Source organism: Rhinatrema bivittatum, chromosome 9 (genome assembly GCF_901001135.1).
Source record: "Rhinatrema bivittatum chromosome 9, aRhiBiv1.1, whole genome shotgun sequence".
Lineage (NCBI taxonomy): Eukaryota > Metazoa > Chordata > Amphibia > Gymnophiona > Rhinatrematidae > Rhinatrema > Rhinatrema bivittatum.
In genome coordinates this window covers 23,855,531-23,878,735 of record NC_042623.1, presented here as the reverse complement: position 1 = coordinate 23,878,735, position 23,205 = coordinate 23,855,531, and the positions used below count along the sequence as shown (strand labels likewise).

The 23,205-nt window shown below is 43.7% G+C and overlaps 1 protein-coding gene across 1 annotated transcript in view; it reads right to left on the bottom strand.

The window, feature by feature from the left end:
* The window catches only part of COPG2 (coatomer protein complex subunit gamma 2), a 74,290-nt gene extending 54,832 nt beyond the window's left edge, over window positions 1–19,458 (bottom strand). Inside the window, exons 1-6 of the mRNA XM_029616028.1 lie at window positions 19,299–19,458; window positions 15,672–15,724; window positions 12,557–12,637; window positions 8,259–8,330; window positions 7,493–7,572; window positions 1,235–1,310 (exon numbers count right to left, since the gene is read on the bottom strand). Of these exons, the coding sequence (XP_029471888.1) occupies window positions 1,235–1,310; window positions 7,493–7,572; window positions 8,259–8,330; window positions 12,557–12,637; window positions 15,672–15,724; window positions 19,299–19,335 (399 nt within the window). The 5' untranslated portion in view covers window positions 19,336–19,458. The remainder of the gene's footprint in view (window positions 1–1,234; window positions 1,311–7,492; window positions 7,573–8,258; window positions 8,331–12,556; window positions 12,638–15,671; window positions 15,725–19,298) is intronic.
* Between the last annotated feature and the right edge of the window lie 3,747 nt (window positions 19,459–23,205).

Genomic DNA, 23,205 nt, shown 5'->3' with positions numbered 1-23,205 from the left:
ATAAATCCAGTCACTGCACACTCTTCCATCAGCTGGCACCAGACATCACTGCTATGGGGACAAGGTGCTGCATGCTGGGCAGCAGGATTAGAAGAAAGAGTAAGGCTGGGCTGCTGGCTTCCCCAGTGTTTTCCTCATTATTATAATTTCAGTCTTATGAACAAGTAATGTACACATCATGGGATCACTCAGCAACCACCGCTCCAAAGACTCATGAAAGGGGGGCAGTCTCTTTTCTGTCCCTCAGAGCTTTATAGAGAGATACGAGTTATAGATAATCAATGCAGGGCTGGGATCAGAAAATGCTGTATCCCAAGGAAAGGCGGTAAAAGGCTATTAAGTAAGGTTCTTATCACTTACTGCACTCAAAGCCCTGCATACACAGACAAATCCTCTCTCATCCTGCTGCCCTTTTCCATGATATCCAGACTCCGAACCAACTGACTTTCCAGCAGAGGTTATAGGTAGGATGTAAAATACCAAGTGGTTAAATGGTTAACCAGTAAGTAAAGTCATACTGGTTAAATCCATTTACCCCTTTCATATTAGCTGCTGAGACAGGAGGGAGTAAGCTGGGCTGCAGATGAAGTAGTGAATCCTCCTGTAGCTCACTTTGATGCTTCCTTCCAGCTGCGTGCTTCCTGTACCCACCCCCATGTTGGGGCAGGCTGGGCCAACAAATGTGTGCAAGCACATCAGCACGTCGGAAGGGGGAGAGAGAGGAGGGATTTATGCAGCTCTCTTTACGCTTGAAGCTTAAACAGTAAATCATTTAAAATTTCAATTTTTCAAATGTAACTTTTTTTTTTTAAACAATATTTACATCCTCGGTTATAGGAATGAAAATAGTGTGACGCTTCAAGCATGCATGGGATGCACACGAAGGGAGGGAGAAAACTGAAGTCGACAAACTCCCGTGGCAGCACAGTAGGCTGGTACAAATGCATAGACTGGATGGACGTAGTGGAGTTTCTCTGACATTTTCTCCGTTTCTATCCCACATATTCCATAAAAATAACCCCTCCCCCATCCCCACAAGGTAACCCCTCCCCCAAGTCTTACAACTTCCATTTCCTAAATCTTCCCGGTGCACTGTCCCTTCTCCCCATCCATGCTACCTTCACACCCCTGGCTCATTTCAAACAAAATCCTGGGAGCAGCATCTCCACAGAGAATTCACAGCCTAACTCGCAAGCTAACTCCCGCAGTGATGGAAAGGACACCATAGACTTACATCAGTGATCCTGCAGAGCGCTCGAATGGCTGGACCTCGGTAAACATCTTCCTTCCCAGTCATGTCTTTAGTCAGGCTAAAAACAATTCAATTAGTTGAAGGTTAATAATATCAATGTCTTGAGATGAGTTCTGGGAAAACCGATACTGCAAGAGATTTATGCTGCCAGGCGTGGGTGGTCAAAGTTTACTTTCTTTTCTGGTCAGACCCTGTGGAGGCTACAAGACTTACAGAGCAGCAATGGATAATATTAAAAGGGACTGGTAGAATACACATTAGCACCAACCACTAGTGGCTGAGGGTGGACAAATACCCCATGTCTTCTATCTTATCCAGCTACCTCAAGACAGCTTTTTGATGGAGATCCAGGGAAGGCAAACATCTAGTTCCCAGCGGAAGAATGGCCGCTGTGATTCCAAAAATAGCTTCTTTCTGAATTACCATATATATTCATGTATAAGTCGAAAACTTTTGCTTCCCCCCCCCCCCCCAATACCAGTCCTTAAAATCGCAGTCATCTTATTCATGGGTCAATCCACATAACAAGTGAATAGTTTGCACGCTCCTCTTCCCGATCCCTTAACTCACCCGCTGCTATGAGGATGTCGTTGGCACTCGCAGTTGCGCAGGCACGCCCACCCCCTCCCACGCCAGGGTCTGACTGGCGCACTTAGAACCCCATGGTTCAAAGCGCGCCACTGGGATCCCGTGGGGGAAGAGGGCGGACACGCCTGAGGATCCGCAAGTTCCTCGCCGTCCTCATAGCGGCAGCGAGCGTTCGAGTTAAGGGATCCAGAGGAGTTGTGGAGGAGAAGCTGTCCAACAGCTACACTGGGAGACAGGAGGGACGTTCCTGAGCAAATGCAAGTCCCTTCATTGTCCAGATAGCAGCAGGTGAGTTAAGGAATCGGGAGGGGGAAAGGATTCGGATAGCAGGGACAGCCATTAGAATAACGACTTCTTACCCTGAGGAAAATGAGCGCTGAGAAGAAAAAGAGCATCTTACCCCGCATCGCTGAAATGCAAGATTACAGAACGTGCAAAAGAGGCCAATGATTGTGTTGCTGCGAAAGAATTCAACATTAGTGAAAAACACGTCAGAGATTGGAGAAGAAAATGAAGAAAAGCTGCTAGAAATGCCAAAATCAAAGAAAGCCTTACATTTCAAAATCGCGCCTTTGGAAGGAATGGAAAAGGATTTGAATGACTGGGTAATGGAATCCAGACAGAATGGCTACACTGACTTGCTCGAGCATTAGGATTTGTGCCCTTCAAATGGCAAAAGAAGAAAAATATTCAGCGACCAAAGGTCTGAAAGGACTCACAGCATCGGCTGCTTGGTGTTTGCGGTTCATGAACTGACATGGATTGTGCCTTCGTCAGCACACAAAGATTTCACAGAAACTGCCTAAAGAGCGTGATGAAAAGATCTGTTTGTTCCACAAATTCACTATTCAGCAGAGAATAAAGAATCATTTCGATATGAATAACATTGGTAATATGGATGAAACGCCAATGACGTTTGATATGCCTGGCAATCACACTGGAGCACTGGTGAGAAGACCATACTTGTAAAAACAACTGGTCATGAAAAGACCCATTTCATAGTGGTCCTGTCTTGCCTGGCAGATGGCACAAAACTGCGTCCGGTGGTAATATTCAAGAGGAAAATGATGCAGAAGAGCCTAAAAGTTCCAGCAGGCGTAACTGTTCGGGCTCATCCTAAAGGCTGGATGGATGGAGGAGTGAACAAAATGGTGGCTGTGTGATTTGTAGGGTAGGCGACCAGGTGCGGGGCTAAGAAAACAACCATCACTATTGGTGTGGGATATGTTCCACGCACATATAACAGAGGATGTGAAGGATGATGCAAAGAAAATGGTGATCAAATTAGCAGAGATTTCAGGAGGTCTGACATCAATGCTCCAGCTGTTAGATGTCTGTCTCAACAAGCCTTTCAAGGACCATGTGTAGTGCTCAGAATTCATAGAGAAAACAGATATACTGCAAAGGTTTAATGCTTGATACAGGGATGGGCTGTGTTTAAAAAAATGCTCGACACAGACAGACAAAGAACAAAATGAGTTAATGCAAACTCTGGAAAAGTGTGATCTTCCTGCTGTGAGTGGCTCTGTGACTACTTTGCTATGTTAACAGATACCAGTGCTGCTACTGCCTTTAAAATGCTTAATGAAAGGCAATGTCTGTCTTTGAAGCTGCTGTGAGCTTTTTCCTTGTTTACAGTAATCAGAACAGATTTCTTGTGAACTGCATGGCAGGGAATGGACAGTGTGCTATGCAATGCAGACACTGCATTGCTTGGCTATTCAAAATATTTTTCTAACACTGTAAACAAAGGGGCAGGAGAGTGAAAAGGAAAATTGGTTCTTACCTGATAATTTTCGTTCCTGAAGTACCATGGATCAGTCCAGACGAGTGGGTTTATGCATCCCTACCAGCAGATGGAGGTAGAGAACAAATCTTTGAGGACCTGCTACTTATTCGGAGAGTGCCACCTGCAGTCCCTCAGTACTGACCTGTGTCCAAGCCAAGATATCTACCCCAACAAACCCCAATAAACCTTAGCGAACAGAGACTTAAAGTTGGAGCCCCCTGCAAACTAGGCCCCTTTGATTTAACAAACCATATACTAAACTATGTACACGTTGCATTACTCTGAGTATATCAGATGCCAACTCAGCCATTACCAGAAGCGAGGAAGTCTTTCGAAAATATGGGGACAAGTCTCTGGACTGATCTGTAGTACTTCAGAAATGAAAATTAGCAGGTAAGAACCAATTTTCCTTTCCTGTTCATACCCTGGATCAGTCCAGACAAGGAGGATGTACCCAAGCCTCTCTATTTTGGGCAAGAACTCAAAAGATCCATGTGCAATACACTCTCCCCAAACATCACATTTATGGCCCAAACATCCAAGCAATAATGCTTGGTAAAAGTGTGAAGAGGAGGATCCAAGATGGCCGCTGACTAATGCACGCCTGACGCCAAGCTCCGGAGCTTACCTTGCTACTTTTGCTTACATTCCTCAAATATACTTATTTCCTGAAAGCTTTGTTGGCATAATGCCACATACGAAGCGCAAAGCAAAAATAAGAGAAATAATGTCAACTCCGATTCCATCTATGAAGCAGCCCCGGATCGAGGAGGTCTTCGCCGGACTGGTGCAGACGTTGCCTGTGGGAGGGGCCGCTGGCGGTTTCAGCAGAGAGCAGACGCTGAGCCCCCTGGCCGCTGAGACATCACTGAGACCAGGCGCGCCTTCTACACCGGATCCCCTGCTCGGGAATTTGGGGCCTGAGCTGATTTCAGCTGCTCTGCTGGAGAAACGTGACGGATGTACACTACCTTCGGAGAGCCCGAAGACTATGGGCTCCAGGGGACGAGCAGACGAAGCACAACATCGAGCCAAGGAAAGAGGTGAGCCCTTGGAAAAGAGAAAGGGAGAAGGGGAAATACGCGTTGTGTGAAATCCCTGAACTTAATCCTACTAAAGTAACATTAGCAGAAATTTTGAAGGCTATATCATCGATGGAAAAGTTGATTACATCATTGACTTTAATAGTGAAAGAAAGCATTGAAAAACATCAGAACATAGAAAATAGAGTTGAAAAATGGAAGCTTCTATCAAGGGTGTTGAACAAAAGGTGGTAGAGTTGGAAAAAATCCAAGGGAACTTGATTAAATCTGAAAATATCCAGCTGATAAAAATAGAAAATCTTGAAAATTACCTAAGAAGAAATAATCTAAGAGTACTCAATTTCCCTAAGCTTAGGTTACTTTCTCATCAGGAATTACTTAAGAGTTATTTACAGAATTTGCTTAAAATCCTGAAGAGGCAATGCCAACGATTGTTAGAATATATTATTTGCCTCAAGCTGACAAGGGAAAAAAATCAAGAACAAGATGAGAAGGAAAATCTTTCGTTTGACCTGACATCTATATTGGAAAAGTCCCATGAGTTAATTGTGGAAGAAAGAGCTACTCTTTTTGTCCAGTTTGCTACTTCGTCAGATAGAGATTTAATCCTGAGAACTTTCTTTCGTAATCAACATCTTAAATTTTATGGACATCCATTAAAAATGTTTTCGGATATAACTAAGAACACTCAGATTAAAAGGAAAAGATTTATAGCCATGAGGGAAGAAGTTCTGGCGAGAGGGGCTAAGTATATGCTTAGATACCCATGCTATTGTTTGATTACCTATCAGAATTCACGATATATATTTAGAGAACCAGAACAATTGCGAGTGTACCTCGACTCCCACTCTAATTAATTTCCAAGGGAGAAGGATGGCATAAAAGTAAAGGCACTGGTTAATTTAGAAGCATTATGTAATTTAAAATGGATTGTATTTTCCTATTATATCTGCTCTAATTACATTTTGGATCTCTCAATTTCCTATAAATAATGACAAATGGGAAAAAATAGTATTTTTTATTTTATTGTTTATCCTGATATATGATGTCTAATCTTGAACTTATGTTCTGTATATTATTTGAAAAATGCAATAAATAAATATTTTAAAAAAAAAGTGTGAAGAGAAGACCACATCACTGTATGACAAATCTCCTGTTGAGAAAGCAGATGACACTCCACCCACGAGATCGCCTGTGCCCTAGTGGTAAAATATATGATTAAAAACTCTCTCAGAATAGTAAGGTGGCTTTTTGAAGAAATGAAGACAGGCGAATGAAAATGTTTGGCGGAACCGTTTGCGGTAGAAATGAAGGTGAATGTGGTGGTGTTGGATTTGGGAGCAACTAGAAGAATCGTATTTTTAATGGTATACTGCTCTGTCTCCATCTACTGGTGCGGAGTCACAACCCAGGTGACCTGGACTGATCCTGGTACGTACAGGGAATGGCATTTAGTGTTGTATTTGATCTCCGATACAGTTTGGAACAAAATTCTATATCCCTACTTTGGTTAATTTCAACTTCTCAGTATCAAGCCATCTTGCAGCATGAGGTGACAAAACGGCCGCTGCCAGTTCCACACCCTGGAAAGCCTCCTCGCCAGCACCAGAAGATCGCATAGCAGATTCTGCTGGGACAGAACACAGCAGAATTAAGATGCCAACTTCTTACCCCGCAGGATTAGCCGTGATCAGTGACCGGCACCATGCTCCTGCACATGCACGCACCTGCAAATTAAGCATGCCGCCTTGCTGAGCCCTCTCGAACTCCAGGTACTCAAATGCGGTCTCCCTGACATCCCGGCAGAGCCGCTAAGACCAAAGCGCCAATACGCTCACTTCTCCTCTCAGCCCTTAAAGCAAGTTTCCAAATTGTTTTTTTTAAAAAAAAAGAAGAGACAAAAAAATAAAAGGCAGAAAGAGGGGGTATTTCCCTATAACCCGTGATCAGGACCAGATGAGTGGGCTTCAGAGCAGCCGAGGAAACCAGGACCCCTAGCATTTAGTCCTCTGGGAACTGCGAGCCAAGAAAGACAGGGATATCCCAACCTTTGCTCGCCCGGCTCTATCCATAAGGGATGGCCCATGAAGGAATCTAGCACCTTACAGAACATGATCTTCCTCCTAATTCTTTTTTATTTATTTTTTTTAAGTCCAGATTGCAGGTTTGCACCTCTACCAGCTGCTGGAGACAAATACTGAAGGACTGCAGGTAGCATTCTCAGTTATGAAGCAGTGTCTGAAAAGTTTTTCTCTGCCTCCATCTGCTGGAAGGGATGCAAAACCCACTTGTCTGGACTGATCTGGGGTATGTACAGGAAGGAACATGTCACAAATAGAAAAAGAATTTTCCAGCAGTTCTTCAGAAGTGTGTGCCTGAGAAAGCAATCTGTGACAGAGAGCACCTACCCCAAGATTTGTCTGCATCTGCTATGGAGATGGAGAAATACTGAAGAGCTAAGCATGCTGCACGGGTATATGTAGGCTGACGTCAGCTTTGAAATCTGACTTCGTCTCCCATCTGCTATCAGGAGAGCACAATACCCATTGGTCCTGAGTCCATCTGGCTACACGCTAGGAAAGATTATTTTCCACTGTACCCTCTTCTTGACTGGGCAAGGTGCCCAGCAACTGCTTTGTTTAAATCACTCCAAAGGACCCCTTTTTTGTTCTGCTCATCTAATCAAGCACCCAGTCTAAATCACAAATGGGTAAGAAGACCCCATGCTGCCCCTCCCCCAACAGCAATCAGAATCATGATACCACCATGATGTTGCACATCTAGACAAACAATGGAGTAGCCCTGCGACAACTGCAGTACCTGCTGGTGACAATAATGACATCCTCAGAGATGTTGGCCATTTCCTTGATGGTCAGGTAGCACATTCTTCTTAGGGTTTGCTGTGGAAATGGACAGAAGGCAACATTAAAAGCCTATGGAAAACAGAAAATCCTAAGTAACTTCACCTAGTCCCATCTTAAGACATGCTCTGTATATAGCAGGGTCTCTCAGAGGAAAGCATCTGTAATTTGTTCTCTGCATCTTTCTGACACACTTCATTCCATCATAGCTGACATTTTTATTTCAAAATTTCTACCCCACCAAATTCCCATTACATGACCAATGCCATCACTATTCAACCATATAAGATCTGTGCAAAACAAACATCTACTGCCACAGGGCAATCTCTTTCATTCCAGTGGCTGTCCAGTCATTAAACTTATGGGCCAGCCCAAAGACACCATACACAAATGTTTCATCCTCCCAAATGGTGCTTTATATCCTACTTGTGGCAGGCTGCTCGTTCAGTTTCCAGAGGATATGTCCTCTCAAACTCACAGCAGGCACCCACCTGTGGAGAAACTCTTTTGTGTAGCAAGTTACTATGCAATAGTAATTTTACAGATCCTTGAAAATTATTTCATGTAAAAGGCAGAACGCTGGCAAGAGTTAAAGGTGATCTATTATCCTACAGACTGTTCTTTTATGCTGCTCCGAGCCGCTGGTCCTGTAAAGCACAGCATGCGCCCGAGTCAGCTCCCTACTATGTACCGCACCAGGATTTCTGCTACAATGGAAAGCTTACGTCATTGGACTGGAATAAGCGGGTCATCGCAAAGAAAGCTTCTGTGGCTTCAGTGGTCCCAAAATGTTCACCCTAAGGGTAAAGCACACAGCAGTTCCATAAGTAATCAGAACATAATCCACGCTCCCCTCACTTTGTAGTGTACCCAACATTATAATAAATAATAGTAAAAACACTTAGAAGAGCTTCACAGTTCCAGAGAATGTTTGGATTTCAACACAATTAGTTGAGAGCAAATAAATCGGATAAGCACATGTATTTAAGAAATATCTTGTTTTCTACACACCGAGAATATTTGTTAGCCATTTAGCTGAATCAATGGCTAGGGCTACTGTAAAACTACTTCTCTAGTTGTGGACCATATAAATCTCATTAATACTTTGTACAGCATTTGCGACTTAATAGAAACCAATGGAAATCTATGGGGAAATGTATTTCTATATTAATATAGAATCTCTGCTATATTTACTGGCAGTAATTCAAAACAGTCTTAAGGTGCTTTCTTGGATACATGCTAGAGCTCTTAAGTGGGCAGGCCAGCAAACTGTCCTCAAAAAGTGTCCAAAAGAGTTAACCCTCAGCCTTCAAAGTGTGTGTGTCGGGGGGGGGGGGGGGGGCATTTTATGTCCGGAATGGCACGGAGTCCAACAGGATAAAGATCCCGCAAGAGATTAAATGCACAATCAAATCTTTATGGGTAGAAATCCCTTGTGTATTGGGGAACAGTTAGAGACAAGAGTATACTACCGTCCACCTGAAATCAGACCGCTGAAGAAGGACCATAGACGCCACTAAGGGAATATTGTGGGACTTTACTATGAGCTAATATTGCATTTTTGCTGATTTCTATGAAGTTATACTTGAAGTGAATTTTCAATTGCGATATTTGGAGTTCCTGTGGCAATATGGACTTATTTTAGTCAATTATAAAATCCAAAAAATAGTTGAAAGATATAATAAAGTAATGTGACCTTTCCATGGTGGGTCTGATTGATATACAGACTCGTTGCGTATTGGTCCTACAAAACTATCATATTCTTTGCATTGAATTGTGTTTATGTGGGGCATTGTAATGATAATAAGATTGACCAGGAAACCAGTTGTTTAATATTTTGTACTTGTACTTAAGGTTTCTGGAGTACAGTGTGTTAGGGCCGATTTTGTTCTAGATCCTCTAGCCAGGTTTGCTGGTCTTCCACCTCCTTTTTCAGGCTATTAATATCTTGCTGTGCCACAGTTAGATTTGTCCCCTGCTCTCTGACCTGCATTTCTAGGCTATCCACATGGTCACCAAGTTCAGCACACTCGCAGCACATTTCACTGGCGATCAAGCATAGCTCGTCTCGCAGGGACCCCATACCATCACGAATCTCCCGAAACCAGGTTTGGAATTCCTCCCGCGTGATAGCGGGGGTCGACTGGTTTTGTAACTGCGGCTGTATTTTGCAGAGCAGACTCGTGCAGTGTCTGTGCGGCCCCTACCTCCTCCTCGAGAAGGCCCTCCGGCAGCGTATCTGCCACGTTCTCGAGCGAAAATTGCCTCAACTTCGCTATTTTTTTCGTAGGGACATTCTCAGGTCCTGAGAAGTGCTTCGCTGCAAAATAGTCGCGATTCGGGGAAGGATTATCTTATTTTAAGAGGGTTATGCATCAGGCACGGAGTTCGGGCTTCACACGACCATCCGAGCTAGTGATGTCACTTCCCCCCCCCCCCTACATTCACCCTTTTTAAATCTAGAATTGGGCCCTCTTTCTTGTGGAGTATGAAATAAATTGAATAGTGGCCTGTCCTCTGCTCCTGCAGGGGCACTGGAACAATGGCTCCCAGCTTGCAAAGATGACAGACGGTTTCCTGTATTGCTAACTTCTTTTCCTCCTAAGTACGCAGGGAGACCATGAACAAGTCCCTGAGTGGGTGAGCAAATTCTAAAGCATAACCTTGTTCTATCATGCTTAAGACCCACTGGTCTGATGTGATCTTGGCCCACGCCTTGTAGAAAAGAGCTAACCAACCCCCCATCACAGGAACCGTGGAGTTGACCGGCCTTGCCTCATTGAGTGAATTTGACTCCAGCAGCACCCTGGGAGGAGCCATCTCTACCCAGCTTTCGCCTGCGGAAGGACTGATTCCAGGATGGTCACCTTCCCAAAGACTGCCTTTGGACACCATCTGAAGCTCAGAGGCCGAAACCACCTATTCCCTCTAAAGCGAGAGCATGGAGGAAAAGATCCCTTTCCTTTCAGCTTATCTTCAGACACTTTTTGACTCTTATTCTCTCCGAGAAGTTTAATCATCTCCTCCAAGTCCTCACCAAAGAGCAACTTCCCTTTGAAGGGCAATGCTCCCAATTGTGACTTGGATGAAATATCCACTGAACAATTCCTCAACCAGAGGAGTCTATGGACTGATACCACAGACATCATGGTCCTGGATTAAGTCCTAAGGAGGTCATATAACACATCAGCTCCATAGGCCACCATGGCCTCCAGCCGCTCCGCCTCAGAGTCCGACAAGAATTTGTCCACTTGCAACGGTTCTACCCAGCGCAGACCCTCTCTTAGCATAAAACTGCTGCACACTGCAGCTCGTATGCTGAGAGCCGAAACCTCAAATATCTTCTTGAGGTAAACCTCCAAATTTTCTATCTTGAAGGTTTTTCAGCGCTGCAGACCCAGCCACCGGAATGGTCGTCTTCTTAGTAATAGCTGAAACTGTGGGATACACTTTTGGAACCCTCAGGAATTCAGGCAAAGGATATCATTTGTCCATGGCTCTGCTAACCTTCAACCTGGTCTGAGGAGTATCCCACTCCCTAAATACTAACTTTTTGACCGATTTATGGAAGGACTTTGCCGGACCTCGGAGGCAGTCCATCACCAGATTCACCATCTCCTGATCTGATTCAACCTGCAGAATTTTTATACCCAATTCCTCCACAACATAGGGTATCAAGGGGCTCAACTTCTCCCTTTGGAAAAGCCATACCACTTTAGGACGATCCCGTTCCATGGCCGGGGCTTTGCCACGGTTGATATCCGGATCGTGCTCCGTTTTTTGGATTCTGCGCTGGCAGATTGTCACTCTCGGAAACCTCAGAGGAGCTATCCACAATGACCAGCGATACCGGGACCCCTGGAACCCACTGAACTCTCATGGCTGCCATCGCCCAAGCCGACCTACCCCTTTCTGAAGGTCCGGGGCAGCCCGCGCAGCCCTATACCACCCCACTGAATAAGCCCTATGTAAGAGGAAAACAAAGTCCGCAGAAAAATCAGAGGAACCATCCAACTCCCCCAGCCTGTCTTCCTCAGTGTCTGAATGAAGTTCCTCAGCATTATGACCTCCACCGGATGCCCCTAGCACCAGGGACAAAGGAGAAGGAAAATCCCCCTCTCCCTCCGAGGCCTGCGAAGCAGCCGCAAAGGAGGTCAAAATGGCCTTTCCCGCACTTAGCGAGAATGGGTCGGCCACCGGTTGCCGTGCACAAGAGCGCCTTCCAGGTTCGCAGCAGCCACCCAACAAAGTTGATACTGCTAGCGAAATGCCCTCCTCCCCGGAGAGGCACTTCGAACGTTTACCGTTCCAGGAAAGACATATGTGCGCATCTCCACAGTCAGAGCAAGTCAACGCGTGCGGCATCGCAGCACCGGGCGCAATGATTGCCATTGGCGGAACGGGAGAAGAAGCAGCCGACTACTCTGCAGAGAGAAAAGACCGCGATAACGAGGAGCCAGTACAACAATGCACCGACTACAGCAGCTCACTGCCTGACCAACTTAAACAACTGTTTTGTTTTGCTTTTTTAAATCAGGCTCAGCAGCACAAAAAATTAAGAAAAAATGACCATTTCCCTTGGCAGAAGAATGGCCTCAGGCTCCGTCCATCCTCCAGGGCTAGGGAACTGGACCACCAGCTGTCTGCCCTCACTGGCAAAGAATGACTGAGCAAAAAAAAAAAAAAAAAAAAAAGGTCCCAACCCTCTGCTCGCCTGCCTCAAAACCAGAGATGGTCCCCACCAGGACCCTAGCAACCCCCTGGGAGGCAATGTCCAAGAATCTTATATTTTTTATTTTTCTTGGTCTCAGACTGAAGGCTTTGCATCTCCATCATCTGCTGGAGACAGAGAAATACTGAGGGACTGCAGGTGGTACCTCATGTTATGCAGCAGTGTCGGTAAAACTTTCTCTGTCTCCATCTGCTGGAGGGGAGACAAAACCCAGGAGTCTGGACTGATCTGGGCACGTGCATGGAACGGGAAGCAAAACCTTTTAAAAGCTTAAAACGTGTGTCTTCTTACCTGATTGAGCAAATAAAGAATCTTGGTCAGAATATGCAGACATCTCCTGGGATTAATGGGAGTCTCGTTGAAAATACGAGCCTATAACAGTCCAGGAAAGCAGTTCACAAGAGAAAAAAAAATCCTGCCATTACTATTCATTTCACTTACAGATCAGCCTCTGCAACTTAAACCAAGTATTAGGAATTGTTAGACTGACCAAGGTGGGTTGTAAAGGCTTGGGACAAAGATCCTAGACTGTGAATGGTATACACCAGCCCGCAATTGAAGGAATTCACCACAATGACCAATCTTTTTGGCAAAATTACATTTCTACTTTTGTGACTGTCAGACTGTAGCAGTAATGATGTCTGGATCAGTCATCAGCTTTTTTTTTTTTTTTACAGTTAAGACCACCCAGCTCAAAAGTCAGCTATCAGACCAAAGCATTCAGAGGGACCATAGAAATCACCTCAGGAATTCTTAACTGAGGGAGGGACCTTAAAGGTAACACCACAAGAGAGTGGTTTATATATGTTTATATATATATATATATATATATATATATATATATATATATATATATATATCTACTGTGATGTCAGCTTTGCTCAGTCTCCATCTGCTGGTAGATATGCATAACGCACTGGTTCTGAATTCACCTGTCTTGACGCTAAGAAAATAGATAATGTTGACACTGGAGACCAGATTATATTGCTTCATCCATTTCTAACATAGTAAATGCATCCTTATCTCAAGGCCTGTCCCCAGACTCTCAAAAAAAGACATCAGTTCTACCCATTCCCAAGAAGAAAAACCATGACTCCTCAGACCTAGCCAATTTCCGGCCAATTGCTACGCTACTTTCTATAGCTAAAAATCATAGAATCAGTCGTATTGCACCAAGTTTCTGAATATATAGACAACAACATTCTACACAACAATCAGCATGGTTTTAGAAAAGGACATAGTACAGAATCTCTACTCAACTCATCATTTGACACTATCATCAGAAAATTTGACTCCAATACAAATTACATCCTAGTGCTAATTGATATATCTGCAGCATTTGACACATTAAATCATAATATTTTACTCTCCAACTTATCTCAGATTGGCATTAATGGTACAGTACTACAATGGTTCTCGTCCTTCATCGCAAAGCGCCCACAAAGAATTACAATGGGTAAATCTAAAATCTGATTGGTACACTACAAAAAACAGGCGTACCGCAAGGCTCGGCACTTTCAGCCCTGTTGTTTAACATATATCTTTTACCCCTATGCCGTCTCCTAGCTGGACTAAGCTTAGAAACTTTAAAATCTATGCCAACGACATAGAGTTTACCATTCCTTTCGCTGAATCCTGGTCCAAAACTTTTTCTTTATTATTTTTCTCATAACAGGCTAAAATTAAACACCACCAAAACAGAGTTAATATATCTATCAACGGTACTGGACTCAAACCATCAGCCGCCTCAAACCTTGATATTTGAGAACCAACGCATACCTATAAAATTCTATGCAAAGAATTTAGGAATGATCATTGATTCTAGACTATCAATGACTGACAATATATCAGGAATAGTAAAAAAAATTCTTCTTCAAAATACATATGTTAAAAAACCTCAAACTGTTACTACTACTATCTGACTTTCGTTTAGTTACACAAGCTCTGATTCTCACAACCCTAGATTACTGCAATTCCTTATATCTTGGATTACCCCTATCTACAATACAACCATTACAACGCGTTCAGAATGCCACAGCAAGAATGTTACTTAATGTGTCACGCAAAGAACACATTACACATACATTACAGCAGTTACATTGGCTTCCAATACCGCACTACATATAAAATTCTGTCTATTATTCACAACTTACTATATAACTCCAACACAATCTGGCTGTGCTCATTACCGAGAATATACAGACCCACCAGATAACTCCGCTCCTTAGATAAATGCATACTGGAAATTCCCTCAGTAAAAACGGTCAGCTTAGCATTAACCCGAAAACGAGCTCTCTCAGTTGCAGGTTCGACTTTATGGAACTATCTTCCAGAATATATCCGTTTCACGGCAAATCGTAAAGAATTTTTAAAAAATGCTAAAAACCTACTTTTTCACACGTGCTTATTGATTGATTAGGTCACACCAAACTAGAAATTGTTAATTGTAACCTACAAATGCACATGTTAAATTCAATCCGCCTAATATGCTCCCAACAGACAAGCTTAATGTACACACATAGTTTATTGAAATGAATTGTTACCGCACTATGATGGCACATGGTTAATTGTAATCTATACCACTCACTTTTTCATTATCGTGCCTTGCTGTAAACCGTTGTGACTTATCTAACTTAACAACTGTATAGAAGAGCTTTTAAATAAATACATACATACAATAACGAACTTTTCTACTCTGAACCTTACAGTGTTTGCACAATTAATAATTTATTGTAAATATGATGTATGTTACGATACTGTGTATGTCTTATTGTAAACCACCCTAGACAGATAAGACTTTTACCCCACGGTGTGGTACATAAAAACTTTTAAATAAATAAATGTCTGTCATGCACAATCTGCTTCAGCTGACCTGCTGGTGGCTCTCCACTCCTGACCCAGGAGAAGGCTGAGACAAACTCTGGAACAGTGATCCCAAAGTAGCATCTCCTTGGATCAGCACCTTAGACCCAAGAAAGCCATCACAGCAACTGTTCTTGTTGTCTTAAAACTAAGAACTTTGTCACCTAACTGGAAGCCCAATTCTGCCAACCCTGAGGGTCTTACTGGGTCGCCAATTCTTTTTTTTTTTTCTGTTTTAAAGGTTCTTATAATAGCTTTACATCCTCTCTATGAGCTGGCAAGGACCATGACAACATTAAATAGCCACATAGCACACACATGTTTGTATGTGTGATTGCTATACATGCCTTCTATGTTGGGTTTCTGGAGTTTTACAAAGCTTTTTGGAATGAGTTATGTAAACACAACTCCCTCATTCTTTATAAGGTTTTCATAGGGACCTTCGTTTTCAGTTTTTATTTTATTTTTCCTGGGAATTTCTCAGTGTTTACCAGAGCAAAAATAGGGGACCAAAAATGACCCAGCACAACATTTTGAGACCTACCTCTTGAAGAACAGTGCTTTTCTCCAAGTGCTGAAAAGGATTGGAACTGCTACCTATGTAACACAAGAACCAAAAAAAAAAAAAAAGCATCAGGGCAAGATAAGCATGTGAGTAGACATGAATACAAGTGAAAGGCAACAAGTGACATGGAAGCAGGAGGGGGCTCTGCTGTGAAAAACAGCCAATGAATGCAGTCCTCGGGCTTAATCTTAACACAGCAAATATCATAAGTCAGTGAAAAGAAAAAAAAGGACTACCAATCACACAAGAAACAGCAGTGTTCTCTGTGTACCAACTTAAAGAAAAGTGATAAGCATGGCACTGGGTCTCTGCAAGAACCTGTATCATGATCAACAAATAAGCAATACGACTCAATGGAGCAGGCATCTTCCAGTCCATGGGTCCTACAACCTGTGATACCAATATCTACTAAAGTGACTGATACAGCTTGTATATATGTTATTGGCAGGGGGTAATGAGGAGGGGGGGGGGGAATAGCACCTTATCTGTCTTCCCATAAACATGCCACTCTCTCAATATTGCACAACCTAAGATATGCTTAAATGTTTGCAGTGGATCCTCTCCCTTCCCTGGATCAGAAATGCTGCTACCTGGTCAAGAGAGGCAGTGCTGGGGGTGTTCTTTGAGCATAGTTTTATATTGTCTGAGCAGTTACTGATATGCACCTGGGTAATTCTGTCCAGACAAGTAGCAGGCCTAAAATTACTTTGAAAACTATGTCCAAGTGACTTTAGACCAGATATTCAGCTGATACTGAATATTCAAACAGTAAATGGGCAACGTTATCCAATTAACTTTATCAGGACAAGGTCAGCTGAATATTAGCCTCACAATCGATAATGACCAATAAAGATCAATTGGCCCATCCAGTCAGTAAATATATCAGGACAAATACATTTACTTTATCAAGCAGAACTACCCTATGCAAAAAGCTGCAAGTACAGCTGACTAATTTTATCTATACATATCGGCAGGATAGAATATTCTACAGCTTAATCACTCAAGTGTTAAACAGCATTTCTTCTGGAAATGTAGAAATCTACATCTCTCTAATCTCTCCTGTATTTTGTGCATTACCCAATTAGTTAACTGCAAGATCTTTTAATGTAATTTGCATTATAGAACCTTTCCTCTAAACTTTCTTCTAAGGAATTGATTAGTCTTGCCACCTAAAGAAACTTTTAGAAATTTTTCTCCTCTTTTTTTTAAACTTATCTTCACTGTCTTCCCCACAAATAAGCATGGATGGCTAAAAGGACACTCACTAGGCAAAGGGCTGCAGAGGTACTTTTTAGGCACACCTTCAGTCATGCTTGCTGACGGGCTCAGCAATCCTTCCTCCCTTGCGGGCCGATACAGTAAGGAGCGGTAGGAAGAGCTGCGTTAGTGCCGGGCGCACCCGCGTTTGCCGCACGCACAGTCCGGCTCACCTACCGCTCGATACTGTATTAAAATCGAATGCAAATTCAAGCCGCGTCCATCACGCGTCCATGAAGCGCAATCCATTTTACTGTATAGGCGATTTATAGAGCGCCTATACAGTATCCTGGGTGCGCTGGTACCTGTCATTTCAAATGTCATTTGAAATGACAGGCACCAGGAAGTGGATCCCAACTTTAACCAAAGAAAACCTAAAATCCCCTCCTCCCGAAGTGACTCGACATGTAAAATCTGAAAACCTAAAATCCCCTCCTCCCGAAGCGACTCGACATGTAAAATCTGAAAACCTAAAATCCCCTCCTCCCGAAGCGACTCGACATGTAAAATATGTGAATAAGTGTAACCAACTTACTTTTTGTTTCTTTTTCAGCCCTTTCAGCCTTCTCTGCCGTCCTCCGGAGGGGGCAGCCAGCGGCGAAAGCGGCTTCCAGTGGCCCCCGCTGGCGAAGACGGACGAATGCACACCCGTAGTGCACAGGCGATCAAGCCAGCGAAAGCACATGGACGGGCGTGCGTGATGTCACGCATGCGCGTTCATGTGCTTTCATTGGCTTGAGCGCCCTTCAATTTGGGGGCCACTGGAAGCCGCTTTCGCCGCCGGCTGCCCCCTCCGGAGGATGGCAGAGAAGGCTGAAAGGGCTGAAAAAGAAACAAAAAGTAAGTTGGTTACACTTATTCACATATTTTACATGTCGAGTCGCTTCGGGAGGAAGGGATATTAGGTTTTACATATTTTACATGTCGAGTCGCTTCGGGAGGAGGGGATTTTAGGTTTTACATATTTTACATGTCGAGTCGCTTCGGGAGGAGGGGATTTTAGGTTTTACATATCCAGTCGCTTCGGGAGGAGGGGATTTTAGGTTTTTAGGTTTTCTTTTGGGGGAAGTTTGCCGTCTACCCTTACCCCTGCCTCTAACGCAGGGGTAGGGGTAGGCGGTAAATTAGCAGGTTAAACAGGCGCTAGTCGGGGCGCGCGTTACTGAATGGGGGGGGGGTATAGCTAATCCGATCGTTTACATCTCATATACATGCCATGGGCGGAAAGGGGTACCCGTTGATTTAAAGAAGCGGTAAGGATAGGGTAAAAGGGATAGTGAATCGCGGGTTGGGCTAACTCGGCCAAATTGTGAGTAGAAAGCGGGTTAGAAGCAGGGTAACCGCAGTCGCACTTTACTGTATCGGCCTGTTGACTAGCCCAGACAGATGGGAGATCTAAAGATGAATCACCTGCACTGCAGCCCGAGTTGCTACAGCCCAAGTCATGGACTATCTTTTTTCAATTTGCCATTCTCTGCATTCTTTTCAGCTCTTGGATATCCTTCTTGGTATCCAAACCCATATCTCATGTGAGGGTTTAAAAAAAAAAAACAAACCTAGACAAAGGCAAGGGGTTTACTGGTTCCTCCATTCCAGCCCAGCGCTCACTCTGCCCTCTGACGACTCAACTCTGGCTTCTTGTTCACTATTGTTGCCATGTTAAATAAGTACATGATCCTTTCCTAGGCAATAGCAGCAAGCAGTGAACCCTTTCAGCACATTCTACATGCATATATTATTGTGGTCTAAGAACACCAGTGCGCACTTTCTACACCAAATATTTGTACTATCGCTCTGCTTGTTTTCACTTTAATTTGACAGATGGGCAGACTGGATGGGCCATACGGTCTTTTTCTCCAGCCGATTTACTAAAAGCTCTCTTCCACTTTGTATCTACGAGAAAAATGCTTAGTAAATATGGCTTTAAAAGTCAAGTCTGTAAGGTGCCACCAGCCTCTGTGTCGTTTCTGCTCCCCCTCTCGAACGTCTGATCGGGCGGCAGGGCTGTACTGCTAGGAACCTCGTTCAGATCCTTCACGGAAGAGGTAAATTGGGAGTGAAGACAGCGGCAGTTCTGGAGCTCCCTGGGCATGGCCTGGGGCAGTCTTCACTGCTCAGTGCCGGCTGGAAGCTGCTTAGGCGGGCGCCGTCAGCGGGGAGCAGAGCGCGCGGCCCAGGTCTAGCAGCTCAGGGAGGGGGCCTTTGTCTCCGGGCCACCCGGCTCCAATGAAAGTCTCCTCCGCCACTGACCAGGCTGCGAGTGCAGGACCGGTCAAGAGGCCTCGCGGCCTAACTGGGCCTCACGGTTCCCATTCCCGGGCTGGACGCGGCGGCAACAGTTACCCTTACCAGACTCCTCGTCTTTCTTGTCAAATTTCTTAATCATTTCTGACTGCTTTTCCCGCAGCACCGGCAAAAGGGAGAGAAGAATCAGGTCCGGACGCAGCACCTAACAACCCGGACACTGACTGCGAGCCACCGGAAACCCCGCCCCTCCGCAGCGTGCCAGTCAAGGAAAGCTCCGCCCCTCCGCAGCGTGCCAGTCAAGGAAAGCTCCGCCCCTTTCCGTCTCGCGGTCGCTTCTCACGGAAAACTCCGCCCTTTCGCCGCACAGTTCAGCCCGCCCTTCTCAGTCAAGGAAACCCCGCCCTTTCCTTCTTACGGCCCAGTCCCTGATAGACATTCAGGGAACACCCCGCCTCCCCCTGCCCTCGCCCTTTATATAGGAAGCCGGCCTCCTTGCACTACGAGGGCTGCTTGGTTTTGTATCAGGATGGTGCCTTCCAGCCACGATGTCTGTGCAATGATTTACGAAACAGTTTAGATTTACAATTTACAGCCAAAGACAATTATGGCTGATAGTATTTAGAATGGAGGTTACGGTTTTTTTTGCAAGATAAAGCAAAATTTGAAGGTTGTAAATATCTTTTGAAGAACGGTGCTTATATGATGTGGGAGTAAAATTTTCTAAAAAGAAAAAAGATTGGTGCCTTCCACCCCCCTCTCTCTGCCCGGCTACTCCCGCCCTTCGACAGAGCATGGGACACATAAATGTGCCATTTTTATGTATTCTTTATTTATAGACATTCGATATTCCGATTTTTTTAATCAACCTTTTTCTCATCGTGACACACTTGATGGACCCTTTTCTTCATTTCTCTATCCTCTAGCCCAGAGGTTCTCAACTCAGTCCTCGGGACACACCTAGCTAGTCAGGTTTTCAGGATATTGTATTAGTATGAGGTGACAGAGGACATAAAGAGTACATGTACCAGACAGGAATCAGATAGGTCCTATGTATGTGTGAAAGTATGATCAGAGGTTAGCACAAGATCTGATGGTAAAAGTATATTTTTAAAATGGTGAATGAGGATGTGAGAAACAGACATTGTGCACAAGGTCAGCAAATAGCTTGTTGGAGAGTACTGAATATTTTTGCTAGAAAAGATAACACAGACACACATTACTGCTTAAAGAAATTACAGGCTTGTGGGATGTTAGGTAGCCTCCCCCGTCCTCCCTTCCTAGTAGCCCAGAGCCCATGACCCACCCCCAACCCTCTTCACAGCTTCCCCCTTCCTTCATAGCACACAACTTCCCCCCTCCCCCTTTATTAGAAGTAGCTTGGAATACTTTGCATCTTCTCACCCTCCCCCCTCTTCACCCACAGCCCTGCCTTTCCTCTAACTTGAAGTCTACAAGCTTCAAGGTCACAGGCAGAACAAAATGGAAACAGAACTTAATTAAAAGCATAAGACCATCACTTATTTAAAGTTAGCTAGCAGGTTAAGAGTTAAATCTTGATTTTGATTGGTTTTATTAGTCAAGCACGGCATACGTTTTGCAGAGACTGAAGCTGAAACATCTGGCAACTGCCCAGGATTATTATATACCGGACATAAGTTTTATGGATACACTTTTAGCTTTTGGGACACACACATTCCTTTTGACAGTAGTGATTGCCAGAGACATGATGCATAGGCTGATTTTTGGTTATTATTTTGGGGTGTTTTACAGAATGTGTTAGATTTAGAGAAAGTGCAAAGCTAGTGGTCACACATGTGACAGAGAATATCTGGACAATATGGCAAACTTTTCTTATCTGTATTTGGCAATATATCAAGGGCTACAAAGAAATCTGAACAGCTCATATCCTAGTCCATAAAGTATATAACCCCAGTGCACACCTATGAATTCCTGCTAAGAACTGCAGGCTAGCACAACAAGCTTGGCAGAGACCCAGAATTCCCTGTGCAGTCCAGCCTTCCCTACAAGATCTATTTGGTTACCAACGACTGATACATTTTGGAGGGTGCTTTTTCAGGAAAGTAGTAACTTCCGCTAGGCTTTTGTATATAATTATTCCTTATTAGTTGGGGAATTAAGATATTTACTCTTGCTTATTGTGCTGATATACTGTATATATTTTGTTTTGTTTGTTATTTGTCTTAGGTGTTCCGATAAGCACCTGTTTTGTGCATATATTATACTCATAAGACATAGCCAGTGTTGTTATTTTCTTAGTTTGTCTATTATCCAGACTACAAGGCAAATACCCCATTCCCAGAACCCACTACAGATATCCATAATGGATTTGCATACAGTGGAGGCAGTGCATGCATATCTACCTCATGCACTGTGGCTATCCTGTAAACCTGACTGGGTAGGTGTGTCCCAAGGAATGGATTGAGAACCCCCTTCTCTAGCTACTAGGGATCCTCTATGCCCATGCCCTTTTGAACTTCATTACCGTTTTAGTCTTCATCACCTCTTCTGTGAGGGCATTGCGTGCATCCACCACCCTTTCCATGAAGAAATACTTCCTGGTGTTGCTCCTGAGCTTACCCCTCGGAATTTCATACCATGACCCTCTAGTTCTATGGCTTCTTCCCCCATTGGAATAGGTTTGATTTCTGTGCATTATTTCTACCTTTCAGGTGCTTAAAAGTCTGTATCATATCTCCCCTGTCTCTCTTTTCCTCCAGGGTGTACATATTTAGGTCCTCCAGTAGGGATCCCACACCATTTTGGTTGCCTTTTCTGGACTGCTTCCACCTTGTCTTCCTAGAGCTTGCAATTGGCCATGCACATGCATACTATTCAGCTCACACAAACCCGATGATTTGGAAAAAAAAAAGGCACCCTGGCACCGGCATATATTGTCTTTGAAGATAGACTTGTTATGAGGCTGAAAGCACGGTGTTGAACAGTAGCATAAAATAGGTGTGTTAGCAGCATACCTAGTGTGAGCATATCATTTTTGAAATGCAAATCTATGCATTTAGTTTCTAACCAAGTGTCCTAAAATGTTCATTCTCCTTGTTCGTCTCTTTTTTATCCATTTGAAAGCACACAGATTGTGAAAGTGTGCATGCAGTTTCAGGTGCCTGAAAAGCCACTAATATGGATTCAGCAAATGTACCAGCGTTCCTCCTTATTGTATCCGACTGCACCTGTTGACAATCTCCCTGTAAATGTCTTTAATATATACTCATGGTTGTCTGAAAAGAGCCATAGGTAATTAATTTGACTTTTACATGCAATCGATTTCAATCTGTTTTTAAAAGCTAGTAACAAAAATTACTTTATATTGGCTATGAAGGATTTTATGAAAATGCTGTATTGTTTAATTGATCAGCATTTTAGGAAAAAAGCTCATTTGGAGATGTTTCCTCAGTGCCAAGCCCTTCTGGTTGATGCCGTTACTGTACATATGTCTAGGGTTCCTCTTCTCTGCACGAATTTGGCTGAAATTTGGTAGGAGAATCTCTGAATGAGGTTCCAGCGTTCCTGCCAAGCCTGTCCAGACAAATCGGGCCAGCCCTGAACTCACAGGATTAGGCGGGGTCGGGAAGTCTAAAAACGCTACGCTCGAAAATGGCATAGAAACATTTGTTTCGTTTTCTCATTTTTTTTTCTCAAAACCGAAAGAAACAACAAATGCAGTTTTGTTTAGTTTTTTTTGTTCAGTGTGCATTGAAAGGTGGTAACACGCGCATGTATATAGTTCTAGTTATAATTATTATAATCAGCATCTCCCCATTGATGCTTGTTATATCTAAGGGCTCCTCCCGAAGATTATCTATATGTTACTGAGTTCACCATCTTTATTTGTTATATGTAAGGGCAATGCCCAAAGTTTTATGTTCACTGTGAACCGATACGATGTGCGAACGGATATCGGTATATAAGAAATGTTAAATAAATAAATAAAATAAATAAAACCACTGAACGTACAATAGAACGAAAACACAAA